At 56.9% G+C, this 17,072-nt stretch overlaps 2 protein-coding genes and 1 non-coding gene across 9 annotated transcripts in view; 2 read left to right on the top strand and 1 right to left on the bottom strand.

Annotated features, from left to right (window-relative positions):
- PPFIA3 (PPFI scaffold protein A3) overlaps positions 1 to 17,072 on the top strand; it is a 28,964-nt gene that overhangs the window by 8,176 nt on the left and 3,716 nt on the right. The window contains exons 9-30 of one of the 6 annotated variants that reach the window (XM_040457672.1): positions 26 to 160; positions 562 to 645; positions 801 to 932; positions 1,414 to 1,476; positions 1,619 to 1,698; positions 1,972 to 2,116; positions 2,627 to 2,814; positions 4,195 to 4,417; positions 5,051 to 5,214; positions 5,345 to 5,472; positions 6,481 to 6,574; positions 7,003 to 7,084; positions 7,799 to 7,999; positions 9,583 to 9,645; positions 9,813 to 9,839; positions 10,902 to 11,077; positions 11,501 to 11,598; positions 11,807 to 11,982; positions 12,075 to 12,143; positions 12,367 to 12,538; positions 13,017 to 13,088; positions 13,175 to 13,971. In XM_040457672.1, the coding sequence (XP_040313606.1) occupies positions 26 to 160; positions 562 to 645; positions 801 to 932; positions 1,414 to 1,476; positions 1,619 to 1,698; positions 1,972 to 2,116; positions 2,627 to 2,814; positions 4,195 to 4,417; positions 5,051 to 5,214; positions 5,345 to 5,472; positions 6,481 to 6,574; positions 7,003 to 7,084; positions 7,799 to 7,999; positions 9,583 to 9,645; positions 9,813 to 9,839; positions 10,902 to 11,077; positions 11,501 to 11,598; positions 11,807 to 11,982; positions 12,075 to 12,143; positions 12,367 to 12,538; positions 13,017 to 13,075 (2,559 nt within the window). In that variant the 3' untranslated portion in view covers positions 13,076 to 13,088; positions 13,175 to 13,971. Of the gene's footprint in view, positions 1 to 25; positions 161 to 561; positions 646 to 800; positions 933 to 1,413; positions 1,477 to 1,618; positions 1,699 to 1,971; positions 2,117 to 2,626; positions 2,815 to 4,194; positions 4,418 to 5,050; positions 5,215 to 5,344; positions 5,473 to 6,480; positions 6,575 to 7,002; positions 7,085 to 7,798; positions 8,000 to 9,582; positions 9,646 to 9,812; positions 9,840 to 10,901; positions 11,078 to 11,500; positions 11,609 to 11,806; positions 11,983 to 12,074; positions 12,144 to 12,366; positions 12,539 to 13,016; positions 13,089 to 13,174; positions 13,972 to 17,072 lie in introns of those variants that run through there. The other 5 variants (XM_040457675.1, XM_040457676.1, XM_040457677.1 and 2 more) reach the window with 5 other exon arrangements.
- Positions 6,808 to 6,911, top strand: LOC121019048 (U6 spliceosomal RNA). Its single transcript, XR_005785413.1, has one exon. It is a non-coding gene; the product is annotated as a U6 spliceosomal RNA (small nuclear RNA).
- Positions 14,134 to 17,072, bottom strand: part of HRC (histidine rich calcium binding protein) — a 4,027-nt gene continuing 1,088 nt past the window's right edge. Inside the window, exons 2-7 of one of the 2 annotated variants that reach the window (XM_040457679.1) lie at positions 16,064 to 17,068; positions 15,918 to 15,988; positions 15,276 to 15,344; positions 14,968 to 15,022; positions 14,459 to 14,495; positions 14,134 to 14,278 (exon numbers count right to left, since the gene is read on the bottom strand). In XM_040457679.1, coding sequence (XP_040313613.1) covers positions 14,242 to 14,278; positions 14,459 to 14,495; positions 14,968 to 15,022; positions 15,276 to 15,344; positions 15,918 to 15,988; positions 16,064 to 17,068 — 1,274 coding nt within the window. In that variant the 3' untranslated portion in view covers positions 14,134 to 14,241. The remainder of the gene's footprint in view (positions 14,279 to 14,458; positions 14,496 to 14,967; positions 15,023 to 15,275; positions 15,345 to 15,917; positions 15,989 to 16,063; positions 17,069 to 17,072) is intronic. The other variant, XM_040457680.1, reaches the window with a different exon arrangement.

Raw genomic sequence — 17,072 nt, forward strand, 5'->3', positions numbered from 1 at the left:
GTCCCCCATCCGTGTCCTCCCCCAGAGTGAAGAGAAGAGCCGTCAGCTAGCCGAGTGGCTGGACGACGCCAAGCAGAAGCTTCAGCAGACGCTGCAAAAGGCCGAGACCTTGCCTGAGATAGAGGCCCAGCTGGCCCAGCGTGTGGCTGCGCTCAACAAAGTGAGGAGAGGCCAGGGGCGGGAGTGTGGGGTGTGGCGTCTGGGGATGAGACGGGGTCTTCCGTCTAGTAGGGTAGGAGACTTGCAGCTGGGATTCTGGGGAAAGGGGCAGCGCCCGGGGTCCAGGAAAGTGAGGGAGCTTGGAATGCAGGCACGGCCTGGAGGTTTGGTGGGGGGTGTTTTCTAGTCTGTACTGAAAGGATGGCTCTGAACGCAAAAGAGACAGAACAGATCCTGAGGAAAAGACGGGGCCTGAATCCTAGTGCGGGGTCTGTAGCCCTTCGAAGGAGGAGCCTGGAGCGCGGGGGGCGGGGCCTGGCATCCAGCCTTGGGGGAGGAGGGACCTTGAGCCCAAACTAGTCCTCGCGGAGCCCTCACAAGCCTTGGGGTTCCGTCCACTAGGCCGAGGAACGTCATGGGAATTTCGAGGAGCGGCTTCGGCAGCTGGAGGCCCAGTTGGAGGAAAAGAACCAGGAGCTGCAACGGGTGAGCGGGCGGAAGACGGGAGAGGGTGGGGCTTTCAAGCGGCGGGGGGGGAGGAGCTGAGGTGAGGGGGCAGAGTCGGGGGCGGGAGCTGAGAGCAGGGGCGGTGCTCTGGGCCGGGTGGGCTTGATCACCCCCTTCTGGCGACTTTTGGGCAGGCCCGGCAGCGGGAGAAGATGAACGATGACCACAACAAGCGGCTGTCAGAGACAGTGGACAAATTGCTGAGCGAGTCCAATGAACGGTTACAGCTGCACCTCAAGGAGCGCATGGGGGCGCTGGAGGAGAAGGTGTGCCCCGATCCGACCCAGGACCCCAGTAACCTGGAATCCTGGACCGCCTCTTGCCCGAATCCCGGGGCCCCAGACCTTTCCCCGTAATGTTAGTTGAGATCCCAAACCTGGGCATTGCGAGTTCGAATCCAACAGACTTCTCTGGTCTGGCTGGTACCATTCTTTCACCTGGTCTAAACACCCCGAGGGCTGAATTCTGGGGCACCCAGAACCTGAGTTCTTGGCTTTTCCCCAAGCCTCTGATCCTTGGCATCCTTAAACTTTGAATCTTCATGATGCAGGATGCCAAATTCTGGGGCTCCCAGGGATTCCCCTCCCCAGATGCATCTTTGGCCCCACAACCCCCATGCCCTCCAGCTCACTAGTCATGCCCACCTCATTCCCCTGGGGTTGCCTTCGGCCAGTCCCTGGACACTTACAGCCCCCAGGACATGCCTGTTTCAGGCTCCACCCCTCACTGCACCCGTGTCCTCCACAGAATTCACTGAGTGAGGAGATCGCCAACATGAAGAAGCTTCAGGACGAACTGCTGCTCAACAAGGTAAGGAGGGGCCTGGAAGACCCCGGGGGTGGGGGGGATGCCTGGGACCAGGGACACGGAGCGGGCATTGCTGGGAGGGGAAGGCTGTTTCTCGGGGGATGGGGCAGATTCTGACGCGGTGCTTCCAACTTTCTCCCACCAGGAGCAGCTCTTGGCAGAGATGGAGCGGATGCAGATGGAGATCGACCAGCTGCGGGGCAGGCCACCATCCTCCTACTCCAGGTGACAACAGTCCTTCTGCCCACAGGAGCCCCCTTGGCCAAACGCAACCTTTCTGATGGCCGGGTCTTCCCCACCCCTCACTCCCTGTCCTCCCGAAGCTTCCGCTGACTCCTGTTATTTTTGACACCTGGCTTCATGACTTCTGACCTTTCCTGACCTCTGACTTCAGATCACTCTCCCCGTCCCCTGACCCCAGGCCGTTTCCCATGACTCCTGACCTCTCTTCCCTTTTCCTGACCCCTTGGTCTCTGACTGCCATCTCCGTGCCCACAGGTCTCTCCCCGGTAGTGCCCTGGAACTTCGTTACTCCCAGGCACCCACATTACCTTCTGGTGCCCACCTGGACCCCTATGGGGCCGGCAGTGGCCGGGCAGGCAAGAGGGGCCGCTGGTCAGGGGTCAAGGATGAGTCCTCCAAGGTCAGCAGCCACTTCTGGGGCCTGGACTGAGCAGGGGGTGGCGTCCAATGGCTCTGGAAGGGGGCTGGGCTGAGAAACAGGGTCTCCTGGACCCATGCTGTCTTTTTTTTTCTCCCACAACTCCATCATCCCCACTTGCCCGAACATCTATTCACGTGGATATCCTGCTACCTGGTGAGAACTTTACAGGAATGATGAGGTGGGGAGAGGGGTGGGGTCTGGGGGATGGGCAGGGTATAGAATCCTACAGTGGGGGTGTAGGTGAAGAAAGGAAGGGGGCTGGGTCGAGGGAAATGGTGGAATCAGGAGACGGGATAGAGTCATGGTTGGTCGAGGCAAGGGACCTGTCAAGAGACAAAGTCGGGTGGGATCACATGGTGTGGCCAGTCATTTTCAGGGGACATGGGCAGGGTCATGGAGGGTGGACGAGATCAGTACAGGGGAGGGAAGACCCAGCACCTACTTTGGCCACCACCCACCTGGCATCCTTCTGTCCCCACACAGAGACAGGAGTGGGAGCGGTCTGCCCCTGCGGGGTCCATGCCACCCCCATTCCCTGGGGAGCTGGATGGCTCAGACGAAGAGGAGGCTGAGGGGATGTTTGGAGCTGAGCTACTTTCCCCCAGCGGACAGGCCGACGTGCAGACGCTGGCCATCATGCTTCAAGAGCAGCTGGAAGCCATTAACAAGGAGATCAAGTGAGCACTGGCCCAGTTTTTCTCTGCCCTGCCTGAGCTGACCCCATAGCCCCTCTGGCTCTGGAGACTGATCTGAAGGTCTGAGCGTATCTCCTGTCCTACTATCTTCAAGGAACTCCCCCAGCCCAACGCTCCCTCCAGTAACGAGGATACCCCAGGAAACACCCAGAAGTCTCCTACATTATGTGCTTCTTATCTATCTATCTATCTATCTATCTACCTATCTATTGTTTTATCTATCCATCTATCTATCTGTGTATCCATCTATCATCTTTCTATCTATTCCCCATCCAGTATTCACAATTGCCCAATACGCCAAAGACTGCATCCTGAAATGCCAAAGTTCTTAAGCCACTACACCAAGAGTCCTCTGATACACCATGGAGGTCATGGCTTCACACAACTAATGCCCAGAGTCCCCCAGTATCCCAAGAATCTCAACACAACACAAGGTCTCCAATCCAAAACACCAAGAATCTCATCCTAATACTTCAAGAACCTCAACTCAAGATACCAAGAATTTTTACCTAATATAACAGGAATCCTCAATTTATTATAAATCCTCCACTGCCATAAAGTCTACCCTCATTTCCCAGAAATTGCCCTATTTGGCAATTTTCTTTTTTTTTTTTTTTTAATTTTTTAATTTTTTTTTTTTTTTTTTTTTTTTTTTTGAGACAGAGAGAGACAGAGCATGAACAGGGGAGGGTCAGCAAGAGGGAGACACAGAATCTGAAACGGGCTCCAGGCTCTGAGCTGTCAGCACAGAGCCCGACGCGGGGCTTGAACTCACAGACCGCGAGATCATGACCTGAGCCGAAGTCGGCCGCTTAACCGACTGAGCCACCCAGGCGCCCCTTGGCAATTTTCTAACAACAACTCTTCGCGGGTCTCAGCAGATATATCAACATGACCACCACTTTCCATCCAAAGTCATTCATTCTGAGTTGAGGCATCGATTCACATACCAAATGACTCCGTGAACTTCCACATCCTAGGTGGACCTCAGAGTCTTTGATCTTATTCCGATCTTATTATGATCTTGCTCTTTTTCTCTCCTCCTTGGAATTTGACCTCCCGCTCTGTAATCTTTATGATTTTACAGAACCATGAGCTTATCATCCTGGTAGCCTTGATGCAGACCCTAATCATCCTGTTGTCCCCCATTCCTCCATGATCTCTGGAACTATGATGATCCCTTGACTCCCATTGAACCCATGAGGCCATGATGAATACCCCAAGACCCTCTAACCTCATTGTGCTTTCCCCAGAAATTCTTTGTGCCCCATCAAGCCTTCCTGGCCCTTTGGGATCCCCAGACTCTGTCCCCCATTGCCTGCCTCTGTCCTCTCATGCACTCTCCCCCCATTCCCTCCTCAGGCTCATCCAAGAGGAGAAGGAGACAACAGAACAAAGGGCTGAGGAGCTGGAGAGCCGGGTGTCTGGCTCTGGCCTGGACTCACTGGGCCGCTACCGCAGTAGCTGCTCACTGCCCCCCTCCCTCACTACCTCTACCCTTGCCAGCCCCTCCCCTCCCAGCTCTGGCCACTCAACACCCCGTCTGGCACCTCCTAGCCCTGCCCGCGAGGGCACCGACAAAGCTGTGAGTGTTCTGAAATCCTTCATTTGGTGGGGTGGCCAGGGGAAGTCAGATACAGGGCTCCCCAACAAACAGCAACAATAGCCCCTCACACCAGTGATTTTCAAAAGTAACCTTAGCTCTTCCTAAAAGTTCCAGCTTAAAGGGCATAAAGCCTGAGCTACTGAGTTTATGAACCTTAACTTGAACTTTAGTCAAATCTGGCCTGCTTTTACCTGTTTTATGCATTAAGTTTCTACAAGGGTTTTTTTTTTGTGACTAAACATACATTTGAGAACTACCATTAGATCATCAGAATTGACCTTTGGGGAGGAATAAGGTATATTAGGCCTATTTTACTGCCTTAAACCCAGTTTCCCAGCTTCCAGAATGAGTAACTTATTAGCTTTCCTTGAGTCTGAGCAGATCCCACTTCTGACACCAGAAGCTAGGATACATGAACACTGGTCAAGCTCCAGTGGGACTCATTGCTGTTATATTTCTGCAACTCACCCCTACTTGATCCAGGCTACCTTCAGAAATGGTACCCAGAACCAAGGCCATTCCAGACACTCCCTAGTAGACATCCCAACTAATGAAGAGCCCCCAACATGACCCCTCCAATTCATTTCAGGATCTCTGCTTTTCTGTCCCCAGAATCATGTCCCCAAGGAGGAAGCTGGTGCTCCACGAGGGGAGGGACCAGCCATCCCAGGAGACACCCCACCTCCCACTCCCCGCTCTGCCCGTCTTGAGAGAATGACGCAGGCCTTGGCACTGCAAGCAGGATCCCTGGAAGATGGGGGGCCTTCACGGGGAAGGTCAGCAGGGACAAAGGATGGGATGGGGAGGGGCTTGCTTGGGAGGATGTATCAGGGGGATGGACAAGGACTTGGGAGAAGAGGAGACATCCTAGATGGAGTCGGCCCTTACTCTGTCCTGCTCACCCAGTGAAGGCACCCCAGATTCCCTGCACAAAGCCCCCAAGAAGAAGAGCATCAAGTCATCCATAGGCCGTCTCTTTGGCAAGAAGGAGAAGGGACGAATGGGACCACCAGGCCGGGACAGCTCTTCTCTGGGTGAGTACACTGATGCCAACCCTGTTTTCCTTTCTCTCTCCCTTTCTCCCTTTTGCCCTTTCTCCCTTTCTTCCTTCCTTCCTTCCTTCCTTCCTTCCTTCCTTCCTTCCTTCCTTCTTTCCTTCCTTCCTCCCTCCCTCCCCTCTTTCCTACCTTCCTTTGTTCCTCCCTTCCATCTTCTTTTTCACAAATTCACTTGACATTCATGTGAGTCTAGGATGTGAAAGGGGTCAGACTTAGCAGAGGTAGCAAGAAGGAGGAAGGACAAGGAGAAGGTACTCTGAGCCCTGCCTGTGTGACTTGGTGGGGAGAAGGCTAAACAAATTTATTTCATTTACCTCTTTTTAAAAATGGTTATTTCTTTTGAGAGAAAGCGTGCAGGAGCAGGGAGAGGGGCAGAGAGAGGGAGGGAGAGAATCCCAAGCAGGCCCCACACCATCAGTGCAGAGTCTGATGTGGGGCTCGAACTCATGAACCGTCAAGATCATGACCCACGCTGAAATCAAGAGTTGGGCACTCAGTTGACTGGGTCACCCATGCACCCCAGCCTATTCTTTAGTAGAGAAGGAGAGAGGACCGCTTAAAGGCAAGGCACATGGTGTGCTGAAGCCTGCTCGTACTGGCTTGTGAAAGCCAACTTGCAGGCATTTAGTGAGCTGCTTGACATTACCTTGGTAGCTTGAAATTTGTGGGATTCTTTCCGCCATGGAAACCGACAACCACTACAAATCGGGGAATACCCGCTCCCTCCCTGGAGAGCTAGTTGTTACATTTACCACCTTACCAAGGCCAGCCCCGGGAAGACATCCCCATTTTGGGGATGTCCCCAATTCACCGCCTGGGAGGTGCAATTGGTTCCTGCTTGGCTCTGTCATTCCCTCTCTGTGGCCTCATTTACGACTCCCTCGGGACCTCTGCTTCCCTGGCATCCTTCTCAGCATCCCCCAACATCAAAGAATCTCCTTCCCACTTGAGACTCTCCAAACTCTGGCCCCTCCCTGCCTCCAGCAGGAACACCCTCAGACGAGACACTGGCCACGGATCCTCTGGGGCTCGCCAAGCTGACAGGCCCAGGAGACAAGGACCGAAGGAACAAGAGGAAGTGAGTGCATGCGTGGGGGAGGGGGGAGGGGAAGGCTGGTGGTCATATGCGAGAAGAAAATGCTGGAAGGGGATTTGCTTGCCTGAGAACTTGGGAACCCCCAAGTTTTTATCATTTTTTTTCCTCTTCTTTCTTGATTGGACTGGGGGAGACCACTTACAGAGATTCACTTTTTTTTTTTTTTCTTAAAACCTCCTTCCAAATTTTCTACTTTCATAAAAAGTGCTTTGGATGCTCACTTTGGCAACGCATATACTAACACTGGAACGATGCAGAGAAGATAGCTTGGCCCCTGTGCAAGGATGACAAGCAAATTCACGAAGCGTTCCATTAAATAACAAAAAAGGGCTGGGTGGTAAAGGGGCCCATCCTGGAGGGCTGGGGGTCAATACTCCTGAGAGCTCCTGCCCTAAGCCTCTGTCCCCCAGGCACGAACTTCTGGAAGAGGCCTGCCGCCAGGGCCTGCCCTTCGCCGCTTGGGATGGGCCCACCGTGGTCTCCTGGCTGGAGGTACTGGGGCCCAGAAATGCCCTGATCTTGATCCCCAACTCCTGTGACTGTGACAGCCCTGCCATTGAGTGCTGCCCAGCGCCACCCCGCATTCTCCTCGTAGCCCGAAGGGGGGGGGGGGACGGAGGCCAGAGGGGGATGAGGCCCCGGGAGAGGTCAGCCTCGCTGTTGATCTAAACAGCTTCCTCCTTCTTCTCCCCCCACCCCCTGCCCCTTTGGCCATGTCCACCTCGGCCCTACGCTCTTGTGGTCTCTCTCTTTCTCTCTCTGTGTCTCCCCATGTCTCTGACTGCATGGGATTCTCTGTGTCTTCTCTTCTGTCTCGCTCTCCATCTGTGTTTTTGTCATTCCCCACATTTCTTCCCATGTCTCCCTCCCAATGTCATTGGCTTTTTTCTCTCCCCATCTCTCTCTCATCTCTGTATGTCTCTCCTCATCTCTGTCTCTCCCCGTCCCTCTTTCCCCTGTGACTCTGGGGGTTACCCTCTGACTCTCCCCCTTTTTCCCCCTGCTGTGTCTCCCCCTGACGCCCTCTTGTCTGCTTGCCTTGCCCCGTCTCTGTTGCTTCTCACCACTAACTTTCCCACCTCTGTCTCCCCCCTCTCCTTTTCTTTCTGTTTCTCTCCTGTGTCTCCCGTTTCTCCTCCCATATTGTCTCCGTCTCCATGCGCTGTCTCTTCATTCCCTCCCCGCCCCACCCCTCCTCCGGCCCAGCTGTGGGTAGGCATGCCTGCATGGTATGTGGCCGCCTGCCGGGCCAACGTCAAGAGCGGTGCCATCATGGCCAACCTGTCGGACACGGAGATCCAGCGGGAGATTGGCATCAGCAACCCCCTGCACCGGCTCAAGCTGCGCCTCGCCATCCAGGAAATGGTCTCCCTCACCTCGCCCTCAGCGCCCGCCTCCTCCCGTACGGTGAGTGTTCGGAGGCCAATCCCAGCCCTTGCCGCCTCAGGGCCCCGCCTCTTGTCCTCAGACTAGCCAATACTGGGCTCGCTAACTCCAGCCTGGTCTCTCAGACTCTCTCCCCTTGATCCCTGGGGTCGAGGGGTGGGATGGGGGGTGGGGTGGGGTGGAGGGTGGGGGAGGTGTTCCTCCTCAGGTCTCCCTGCCTTCCCTGTACCCCCACACCTCAGTCTGTCTTATACACAGTGGACCCCATCCTGGAGAAAAAGCCGAATTCATGTGGTTCCTTATAAACTCCTTGATGAGCCCCCCCCCCCCCGGCTTAGCACATGCTGCTCCTTTTCCTGGAGCACCACCCCCCGCGCCCCCCACCCCCCACCCCGTCCTGTTTCTCCTTCTTATCCTTGAGGCCTCACCTCAAATGTCACCACTTCCAAGAGGCCTTCCTAACCCAGCAACCGAACTGGTCACCCGCCCCATCACCCCAACACATTAACACCTAATTTTCCTCCCTAGTGTTTATTGCCTTCTAATATTTATCCTTTGATCCGTGAAGAAACTAATTCAGCAATTGTTAACTCCTTGCCCTGCTTGCTGTGTGTGTGTGTGTGTGTGTGTGTGTGTGTGCGCACGCGCGCGTGTTTATCTAAAGCCCTTGAATGTAATTTGCGGACGTCATTACTGGTTAGCTTGAAAAATGACTTCTGCAGGGCACCTGCTAACAATAAGAACATTCGCCTACGTAGCCACCGTGCCCTCATATCCAAGGACGTTACCATTATCATCAAAGTCATCTATTCAGTCTATTTTCAAATTTCCCCTCGTGCATCCCAGACCCTACCAACTGTGCACTCGTGAGGAGCTACATAAATGTTTTTGAATCAGTGTATGAATTCCTAACCCGTGGGGTTGCTGGGTGCATGTGGCCAATAAATGTGACTACGCATCCCCATATCACCCCCCCCTCCCCGCTCCAAACTTTTGTCCCATTGCTGTATCTGCCACCTCATTGTGAACCCATCTGTATGAGGTCAGAGAGGTGACGCTGTGCCCAGGACCACACAGCAAAATACCAGCAATTTACCTAAATTTGTCAGACCCCGGAGCCTTTCTTCTTCCTCTTCTCCTTCTTCTTCTTCTTCTTCTTCTTCTTCTTCTTCTTCTTCTTCTTCATGTTTATTTATTGTTTTTGAGAGAGACAGAGAGACAGCACAAGCGGGTAAGAGGCAGAGAGAGAGGCGGGTGGACAGAGATCCGAAGCAGGCTCTGTGCTGGCAGCAGAGAGCCCGATGCGGGGCTCGAACTCAAAACCCGCGAGATCGTGACCTGCAACAAAGTCAGGCGCTTAAGGGACTGAGCCACCCAGGCGCCCCCAAAGCCCATGTTCTTTTGCCTGGTACACAGTAGGTGCTCAATAAATGATCATTTGTTTTCTCCTCTGGTGCCTGACCCAGAGCAGTGACTGTCCTTTCTGAGGCAGAAAGCAGCATGTATATAAATGGATCTGGCCTGGGCCTCTAAGAATACTACCCCGTTCCCCTCCCCTATCCACGAGCCCTCTCTCAACCTCCGTAACACCCCTTGTCCCTCAGTCCACAGGAAACGTGTGGATGACACACGAGGAGATGGAGTCCCTTACGGCAACGACCAAGCCTGTGAGTGCCCCCTGCCGGCGACCTTGGGGGTGGCACTAACTGTCCCTGGGGAGGGGTGGGGGGGCGAATCTCTGTCCCTTCGTCTGTCTGTTCGTCCCTCCCTCCCTCCGCCGTCCGCCTGCCCCTTAACCCACCCCTTCTCTCCCCTCTTCCCACTAACGGGTCAGGAGACCAAGGAGATCAGCTGGGAGCAGGTAGGGGGCGTGGGGCGGGACGTGGACGCATGAACAGGCTGTGCACGCTGCATGCACACCCCTCTTTTCCCAAGCCCCACCCCCACCCTGGCCGCAGCGTTCCATCACCACCGCGGGGCGGGGGGGGGGGGGGCTGCACTGAGCTGGGCTTTGGACCGTCTAGTTGTGGCTTGTTGAGGGTCGGTGTAAGAGTCTGGACTTTTCCATTGTTAGCGTGGGGCATGGGCCATTCCATTATCGTGAGTTGTGGGGGTCCAGGGCTGTTCCACTGCTGTAACTAGAGGGAGACATCGAGCAGTCCGTGTTCTCTATGGCTGGGAGGCAGTGGGACCGGTCCGTGTACTGGGGCAAAAGGGAAAGCATTTTGGGGAGGCGGCAGGTCAGGCCTCAAGTTGGGGAGGAGGAGGAGGAGCTACACTTGGTTCTCAAGAAGGGGAAGGCTTGAACTCCCCTGATCTAGGTTAGACTGGGGTCTTTGCCTCCAGTCAGGGGGAGGTATTGATTGTTTCCTTATGCTACAGGGAGTGCAGGACTTTGGGCTGATTCAGAATATTGTCCTGGGCCAGATATAGCATTAATATTTTTGGACAGTGCCGGAGTGATGGATAGATCCATTATCGTTTGTTGTGGGAAGAATCCGTGGTCCTGACTTGGGGGGAGTAGTGATGTTGGACTAATCCATTGTTCTAAGCTGGGACAGTGCTAGCCTAGTGCTTCGCACACCGTGCTGTTCAGGTGCCCGAGGATCTTGTGAGAATGCAGATTCTGATTCAGTAGCCTTGGGGTGGGGTCTGAGATTCTCCAGTTCCAGAAAGTGCACAGGTGATGGTGATGCTGCGGCTCCACGGCCCCTACTCTTGAGTAGGCAAGGGTCTATTCTGTCATTCCGAAGGAGTAAGAGACAACTGGATTGGTCCATTGTCCTGAGCAGAGAATGACCATTGTCCTCATGTGGAGTGGAAAAAGAACAACCTTGGGTCGGGGGCTGGGGTGCACCCTTTCATACACACATGGGAAGGGGTCAGAGGGCCTGACCCCTCCCCCACCTGCCCACGGCCCCAGATCCTGGCATATGGTGACATGAACCACGAGTGGGTGGGCAACGACTGGCTGCCCAGCCTGGGCCTGCCCCAATACCGAAGCTACTTCATGGAGTCGCTGGTGGATGCCCGCATGTTGGATCATCTTAACAAGAAGGAGCTCCGGGGTCAACTCAAGATGGTGGACAGCTTCCACAGGTGGGGGCTGCCCGGCCAATGGGGACAGCCCGGGGGGGGGGGGGGGGAGCCTCACTCCCAGAGTCTTTGGCCAATGGGACTGGTGAAGGGACATTCCTTGGACTATCCTTGGCCCTTTAGCCTGGGTTCTCAGGAAATCCTGACTTCCGTGCCCTTTCCACAAATAAGATAGTTCACTAGGCAAAGTCCACGTCCTCGAAAAGCTTAGTTAGCTAGTTGACCCCATACCCTGCCCAGGGGAACCAATAGGCCCTGCCTGTTGGAAACACCCCAACTCCTGGGAAGGTCAGCAATCCATAAAACTGACCCTGTGGAACAACTCCCCAGCCTTTCCCAGAAGACCGCAGCCAATGGGGAGGGAAGAAACAGCAGCCATTGGGGTTGTCCAGGCTCATCTGTGACCCCACTTTCCCTATTGCTCAGGGTGAGTCTGCATTATGGGATCATGTGCCTGAAACGGCTCAATTACGACCGGAAGGACTTGGAGCGGAGGCGGGAAGAGAGTCAGACCCAGATCCGAGGTGAGTAGGAGTGTAAAGGTCTCCCTGGCAGCCAGGTGGAGGATTTGGGAACGGGTAAGGGAGGAGGTATGATTAGGGGAGGTGGGGGACTGGGAAGGCAGGAGCTGGGGCCTTTGGTGAGGGGGTGGAGCCAGCATGGGGGCGTGGCCAGGATGAGGAAATGGGGGTAATTGGACCAGCTAGCAGCTGACAGTCCCTTCTGTCCCAGACGTGATGGTGTGGTCCAATGAGCGGGTCATGGGTTGGGTGTCCGGACTGGGACTGAAGGAATTCGCCACGAACCTCACGGAGAGCGGGGTGCACGGGGCGCTTCTCGCCCTGGACGAGACCTTCGACTACTCCGACCTGGCCTTGCTCCTGCAGATCCCCACGCAGAATGCGCAGGTGAGCTACCGCTCGGGCCACCCTGGGCCACCCTGGGCATCCCCACCTCGCAGACTGCACGCTGCAACCCTCCCTTCACCTCTCGTCCCCAGGCCCGGCAGCTCCTGGAGAAGGAATTCAGCAACCTCATCTCCTTGGGCACAGACAGGCGGCTGGACGAGGTGGGCGCGGCCGCCGCCGAGGGGTCTCAGCTCCTAGCGGCACCTCTGGGGTCTGAGCCGAAGGGGTGGGGCTTGACTTTGCGGCGGGACGCGGTTGGAGGCGGGACTAGGGCAGGGGCGGGGTTAAAGGAGAGATGAAATCCGAGAGGTCTGGCGTCAAAGGAAGCGGCTGACTCAGACGCCGGCTCTCGTCCCTCACCCTCTGTCTGGCCCCTATACCTAGGACAGCGCCAAGTCCTTCAGCCGCTCCCCATCCTGGCGGAAGATGTTCCGAGAGAAGGACCTCCGAGGCGTAACCCCCGATTCAGCTGAGATGTTGCCCCCCAACTTTCGTTCGGCCGCAGCAGGGGCCTTGGGATCTCCGGGGCTCCCTCTCCGCAAGCTGCAGCCGGAAGGTGGGCGGCTCCCAAATGCGGCAGCCCCTCCTCCCTTCCCCTTTCTCTCTCTCGGGGTGGGAAGAGGACCAACTCTACATTCCAGAAGCCTCCCTCCGGGTTCCGAAATGGCCTAGTCCCTTCTCCCCCATCCAAGAAAAATGGATTGCTCAGTATGCCACACCTCGGGGTGTGGAATGGATTACTCCCGCACCCCCTTTCCAGAGTGGGAAATGAATTCGCCCGCTGTCACCCGGGGCACCCTAGATGAATCCAAGGCTGCGGGGGGCGGGGTGGGGGGTGGGGGTGGCGCTGGGGGAGAGGGAGGGAAACCGGCGTGGAGCCAGGCGTTCGTTGTTATTTCGGGAGGGGAAAATCCAAGAGAGGACGCTTGAGTTTGAGGATCAGAGAAACCCTGCTCTGTGCGTGCGTGCGTCTGTGTTTGTGTGTGTGGTTGACACGCGCACCAGACTGAACACACCCCCTGCTCTCCTTCCAGGCCAGACTTCTGGGAGTTCCCGGGCAGACGGCGTTTCGGTCCGGACCTATTCCTGCTAGTGTAGGCCTCCAGGTGAGGACTGTACAGGGCGATCTTGGGGGTCCGGGGCGGCACAATGGATCTTCACTGCTCCACGTACTGCCCCGGCGTCAATGCAGGTGACCTCCCTCGGACGGAAGAATCTTCCAGAGGCTGGGCTGTTCCCCCTCCTGCCCAGAGTATGGTCTCGCCGGGGAGAGCGGGCGGGGGAGCTCGCGCCGCGGACCGGACCATCTGTACAGACAAGCGGGGAGTGCGCGTCCCCGCCTCTCAAAAGGACTGGGCCTGGACCAAACCACACGAACTGGACTGAGAGGGGGAAAGAAGAGGGCGGGAAGAAATCCCGCCCCAAACTTCCGCCTCCCTTTTCTCTACTTTGTAATTTATTGATCAGTTTCCGATGGGAGATGGGGGCCCTTTCCCCGCGGGAAGGGAGCGGGGCTTCCCTCCCGGGCCGCATGCTAGGAGAGGCTGCCCGCTCCCCTTTTTCCTCCCCCGTCGCGGGGCCCAAGTCTTCCTTCTTCGTCCGAAAGGAGGGGAGGGGGGACTCGCTGCTACAAGCCTCGCCCCACGTGCCACTCATCCCCGCCCCGCCGGGTCAGGTCGCCGGTGCCTGGGGTCAGCTGCGGGCGGAGTCCCCTCTTCCTCCCCAGTGTCTCGTGTCCCCGGGGCCTCTCCGCCCCCCGTGCTGTGGCCGTGTCCGTGCCCCGGGGGTAGGGGGTGCAGAACTGCGCTCCCGGTTCCCCTCCGGCTCCGGGGTTTGCATGGGAGAATCCTCTTTCCACGATGCCACTGGGCGACGTGGCGTGGGGGGAGGGAGGAAGGTGGGGGAGCCCTCGCCCGAGACTCTTGGTCGGCCTCCCTGCCCCAGGCGTCACTCAGTGATCACGGGTAAAGAGAACTGTTTCAAAAAGCTCCCGTGTTGACTGATTTATTTGCCAGGACCTTAGGGAACCAACCTCCTCAAGAACCCAGGAGGCCACAGGGAGTGGCCTCAGACTCCCTCAGACTCCTCAGTCCCCAGTGCCCCCCCGCGCGCTCCCTGGTGCCCTGAGAATCCAGACCCCACGCCTGACAATGAGGTTTCGGGGAACATGTTTATTCATATTCAGTTCAATAAATATGGCTCGTGGGCAGGGGTTGGAGGGCGAGGGAGGTGCGTCTGCGCCGCAGCCGCGCCGCCGGGTCAGGGTTCCGGAGTTTCCAGCATGTCCGCCAGGGCTCTGGCGAGGGGGGTGCAGGGGTTAGACAGAAGTGTTCAAAGCTCACCCCAGGCACTTAGCTAGAGATCGCTAATCTGCCCATTTTACCGACAGGGAAATGGAGTCCCAGGGTAGTCCATAACTCAGGGGTCAGTGCCTTTCTAAACAGGGCCCTTAAATTGCCCCCCCCCCCCCACTTACTGGTACAGGGAGGAGGAGAAATAGTCGACGTAGCTTCCTGCGGGAGAAAAGAGAAGAGGCTTGAGGGGTACCCCACGGGTGAAATTAGGGGGCCACTTATTCACCGAATCCGGAATCACGACTAGCTCCGCCCCCTTTTCCCTAATTCCTTCCCTCCATTGAATTCCTTCTATTGGGACTCCTTTCAAGGTCCCGCTCCTTCCTCCTTGCTCTGGGCGTTCCCATTCTCCCGGAGCCCGGGTCCTTCCAAGTCTACCTGCTTTGGCCCCGCCCATTCGTTTCTAGGCCCACCCTTGAAGCCTCTACCCTTTCCCTACTGGGCCTCAGCATCAGTCCCAAACCCTCCCTCGGCCCAGGTCCCGCCCCTCCGCGCGCGCCCCGCTCCACCCGTAGACTTCCAGCCTTGGCCACGCCTCCGCGCCGGCCCCGCCCCAAACCTCCCGAGCCCGCCTGCGGGGTTTGGCTCCGCCTCCACGGAGTTTGCCACGCTGGGCTTCGCCCGCGCTCACCTGGAGTGCAGACCGTTTCGCAAACCAGCGGGCAGAGGTAGCAGAACTGGCAGTGCTGGGGGCGGGGATGGGGAGAGAGAAGTTTAAGACGAGATCAGGGGCGGAGCCAGGTTGGGGGCGGGTGCCGTACAGGGGCCTGAGGCAGAGGTTAAGGTCAGAGGCGGAATGGAGTGCGGCGTTGAGGCGGCATCAGGGATAGGGGGTTGGGTCAGTTTGAGGACAGAGGCTAGGGTTTGGGACTGTGGGTGCCCAGGGGGTTCCCGGGCATCCTGGGACTTGGTGGAACCTGGGTCCGGGGAAAGTGTCACCTGGCACTGGTCGCAGTGCTCTCCCATGTTCTCCTCGTCACAGTGACAATTCTCACATTCAGTACATCTCTGGGGACGGGAGGATTCTGGTTTAGAAGGAAACCCTAACCCCTTTTGGGAGCCACCCGCCAGTCCTCCACCCTGCCCCCTGGACAGGTCCCCAACTCCTGACGGTTCATTACCTCTGCCCCCCGCCCCCCTCCCCCCTCCCCCGCTCAGCATCTTCCCTCCAACCCACTTTCCTTCCCCCTTGCTTCCCCTGTTGCAGGGCGACACCACATCCCTCTGTCACTGTGGGCTAGACGTGCGGGTGTTTTTTTAGTCCCTACTCCCTATTCTCCTTACAGCCTGCCAGTCCCCAGCCCCATTCCACCTGCCCCTTCTACCCTATGGACCCTCCCCTCTGTCCCCATATCTGCAGGTACAGCTCAGACCTCACTCTCTTTTTCCTAGACCAATGCCCCAGCCTCCTCCCCAGCTCCTGGCCTCCAGTCTGTCCCCTACATGGCCCCAGAAGTGTCTTGGTCTGGCACTGCCCCTGCCCCTGCCCCTCCTTTGCTCAGAGCAGTCCCAAGGCACCACCTTAGAGCCCAGGGGCGAATTCCAGGGACAGCCTGGATTGGACCTGGGCTGGGGACTCACATTGCAGAAAGAGCAGTAGCCACACAGAGACCCCGGCTGGTAGTTCCCGTACTCCTGGTCACCCTGCAGGCCTGTGGGGACAGGAGAGCAGCGGTGAAGCCAGCTGACCCTGTTCCTCCCTGCCCCCACCTGGCCAGATCACTTACCAGTGTCCTCACCACTTTCCTCCTCACTGGAGCCACCTCCAGCCACCTCCCTCCTGGCCAGTGGGTTAGGGATGATGGTGAAGGGGAGCTCATCTTCCTCCAGTGCCTCCTCCTCCTCTTCCTCCTCTTGGTGGTCTTGGCTCAGAGGGGCCTGAACCTCAGCCTTCCCTTCCCTCCTCTCCTCCTCCTCCTCCTCCTCCTCCTCCTCCTGACTCAGGCTGAGGCCATGACCTTCCTCCTCATCTTCTTCATCCTTCTGGTCCAGGCTGCCATGCCGGGTGTGCTCCTCTCCCTGTTCTGAACTTTCATCTTCTTCATGGGAGCTGTGGCCCTCTTCCTTCTCCTCTTCCTCCTTAGAATCTCTCTCCCTCAAATGGCTTCTATCCTTGATCCCCATGTGTTCTGGGGGCTGGGGGCTAATCTCATCTTTGATGGATCCTCTATGGCCAGTTCCTTCATCTTGGTGGCCTTGTTGCCTGTGGCTGGGAGCCTGGTGGCCAAGCTTGTCAGAGATGTCCGCATCTTCCTCCTTGGGGACCTCATGGTGGTGATGGTCTGGGACCGCTGATTTATATTCATCTGGAAAATCCTCTTCCTCAGTGCTCTTGTGGCCTTGGGGTTGGGAGCTTGCAACGTGGTGGCTGAACTTGACTGTGATCTCCTCTTCCTCCTCCTCCTCCTCCTCCTCTTCTCCAAGGCTGTGAGTATGTCTGGGACTCTGGTGCCAGTGTTCAGTGGACACATCCTCTTCCTCATCTTCTTTGTCTCCATGGCCTCGGTGCCTGTGGGCCTGGTGTCCGTACTCAGTGGACATATCCTCTTCCTCATCTTCTTCTCTGTGGCCTCGGTGTCTGTGGCTGGGGATATGATGATGGTGTTCATCTGAGACGTCTTCATCCTCTTCTTTCCCATGGCTGTGATGCCTGTGGGTGTGGTGTCCGTACTCAGTGGAGACGACATCGTCATCATCATCATCAACATCGTCGTCATCTTCTTCTCCGTGGCCTCG

This window comes from Herpailurus yagouaroundi, unplaced genomic scaffold (genome assembly GCF_014898765.1).
Source record: "Herpailurus yagouaroundi ecotype Mexico unplaced genomic scaffold, PumYag 220, whole genome shotgun sequence".
NCBI lineage: Eukaryota > Metazoa > Chordata > Mammalia > Carnivora > Felidae > Herpailurus > Herpailurus yagouaroundi.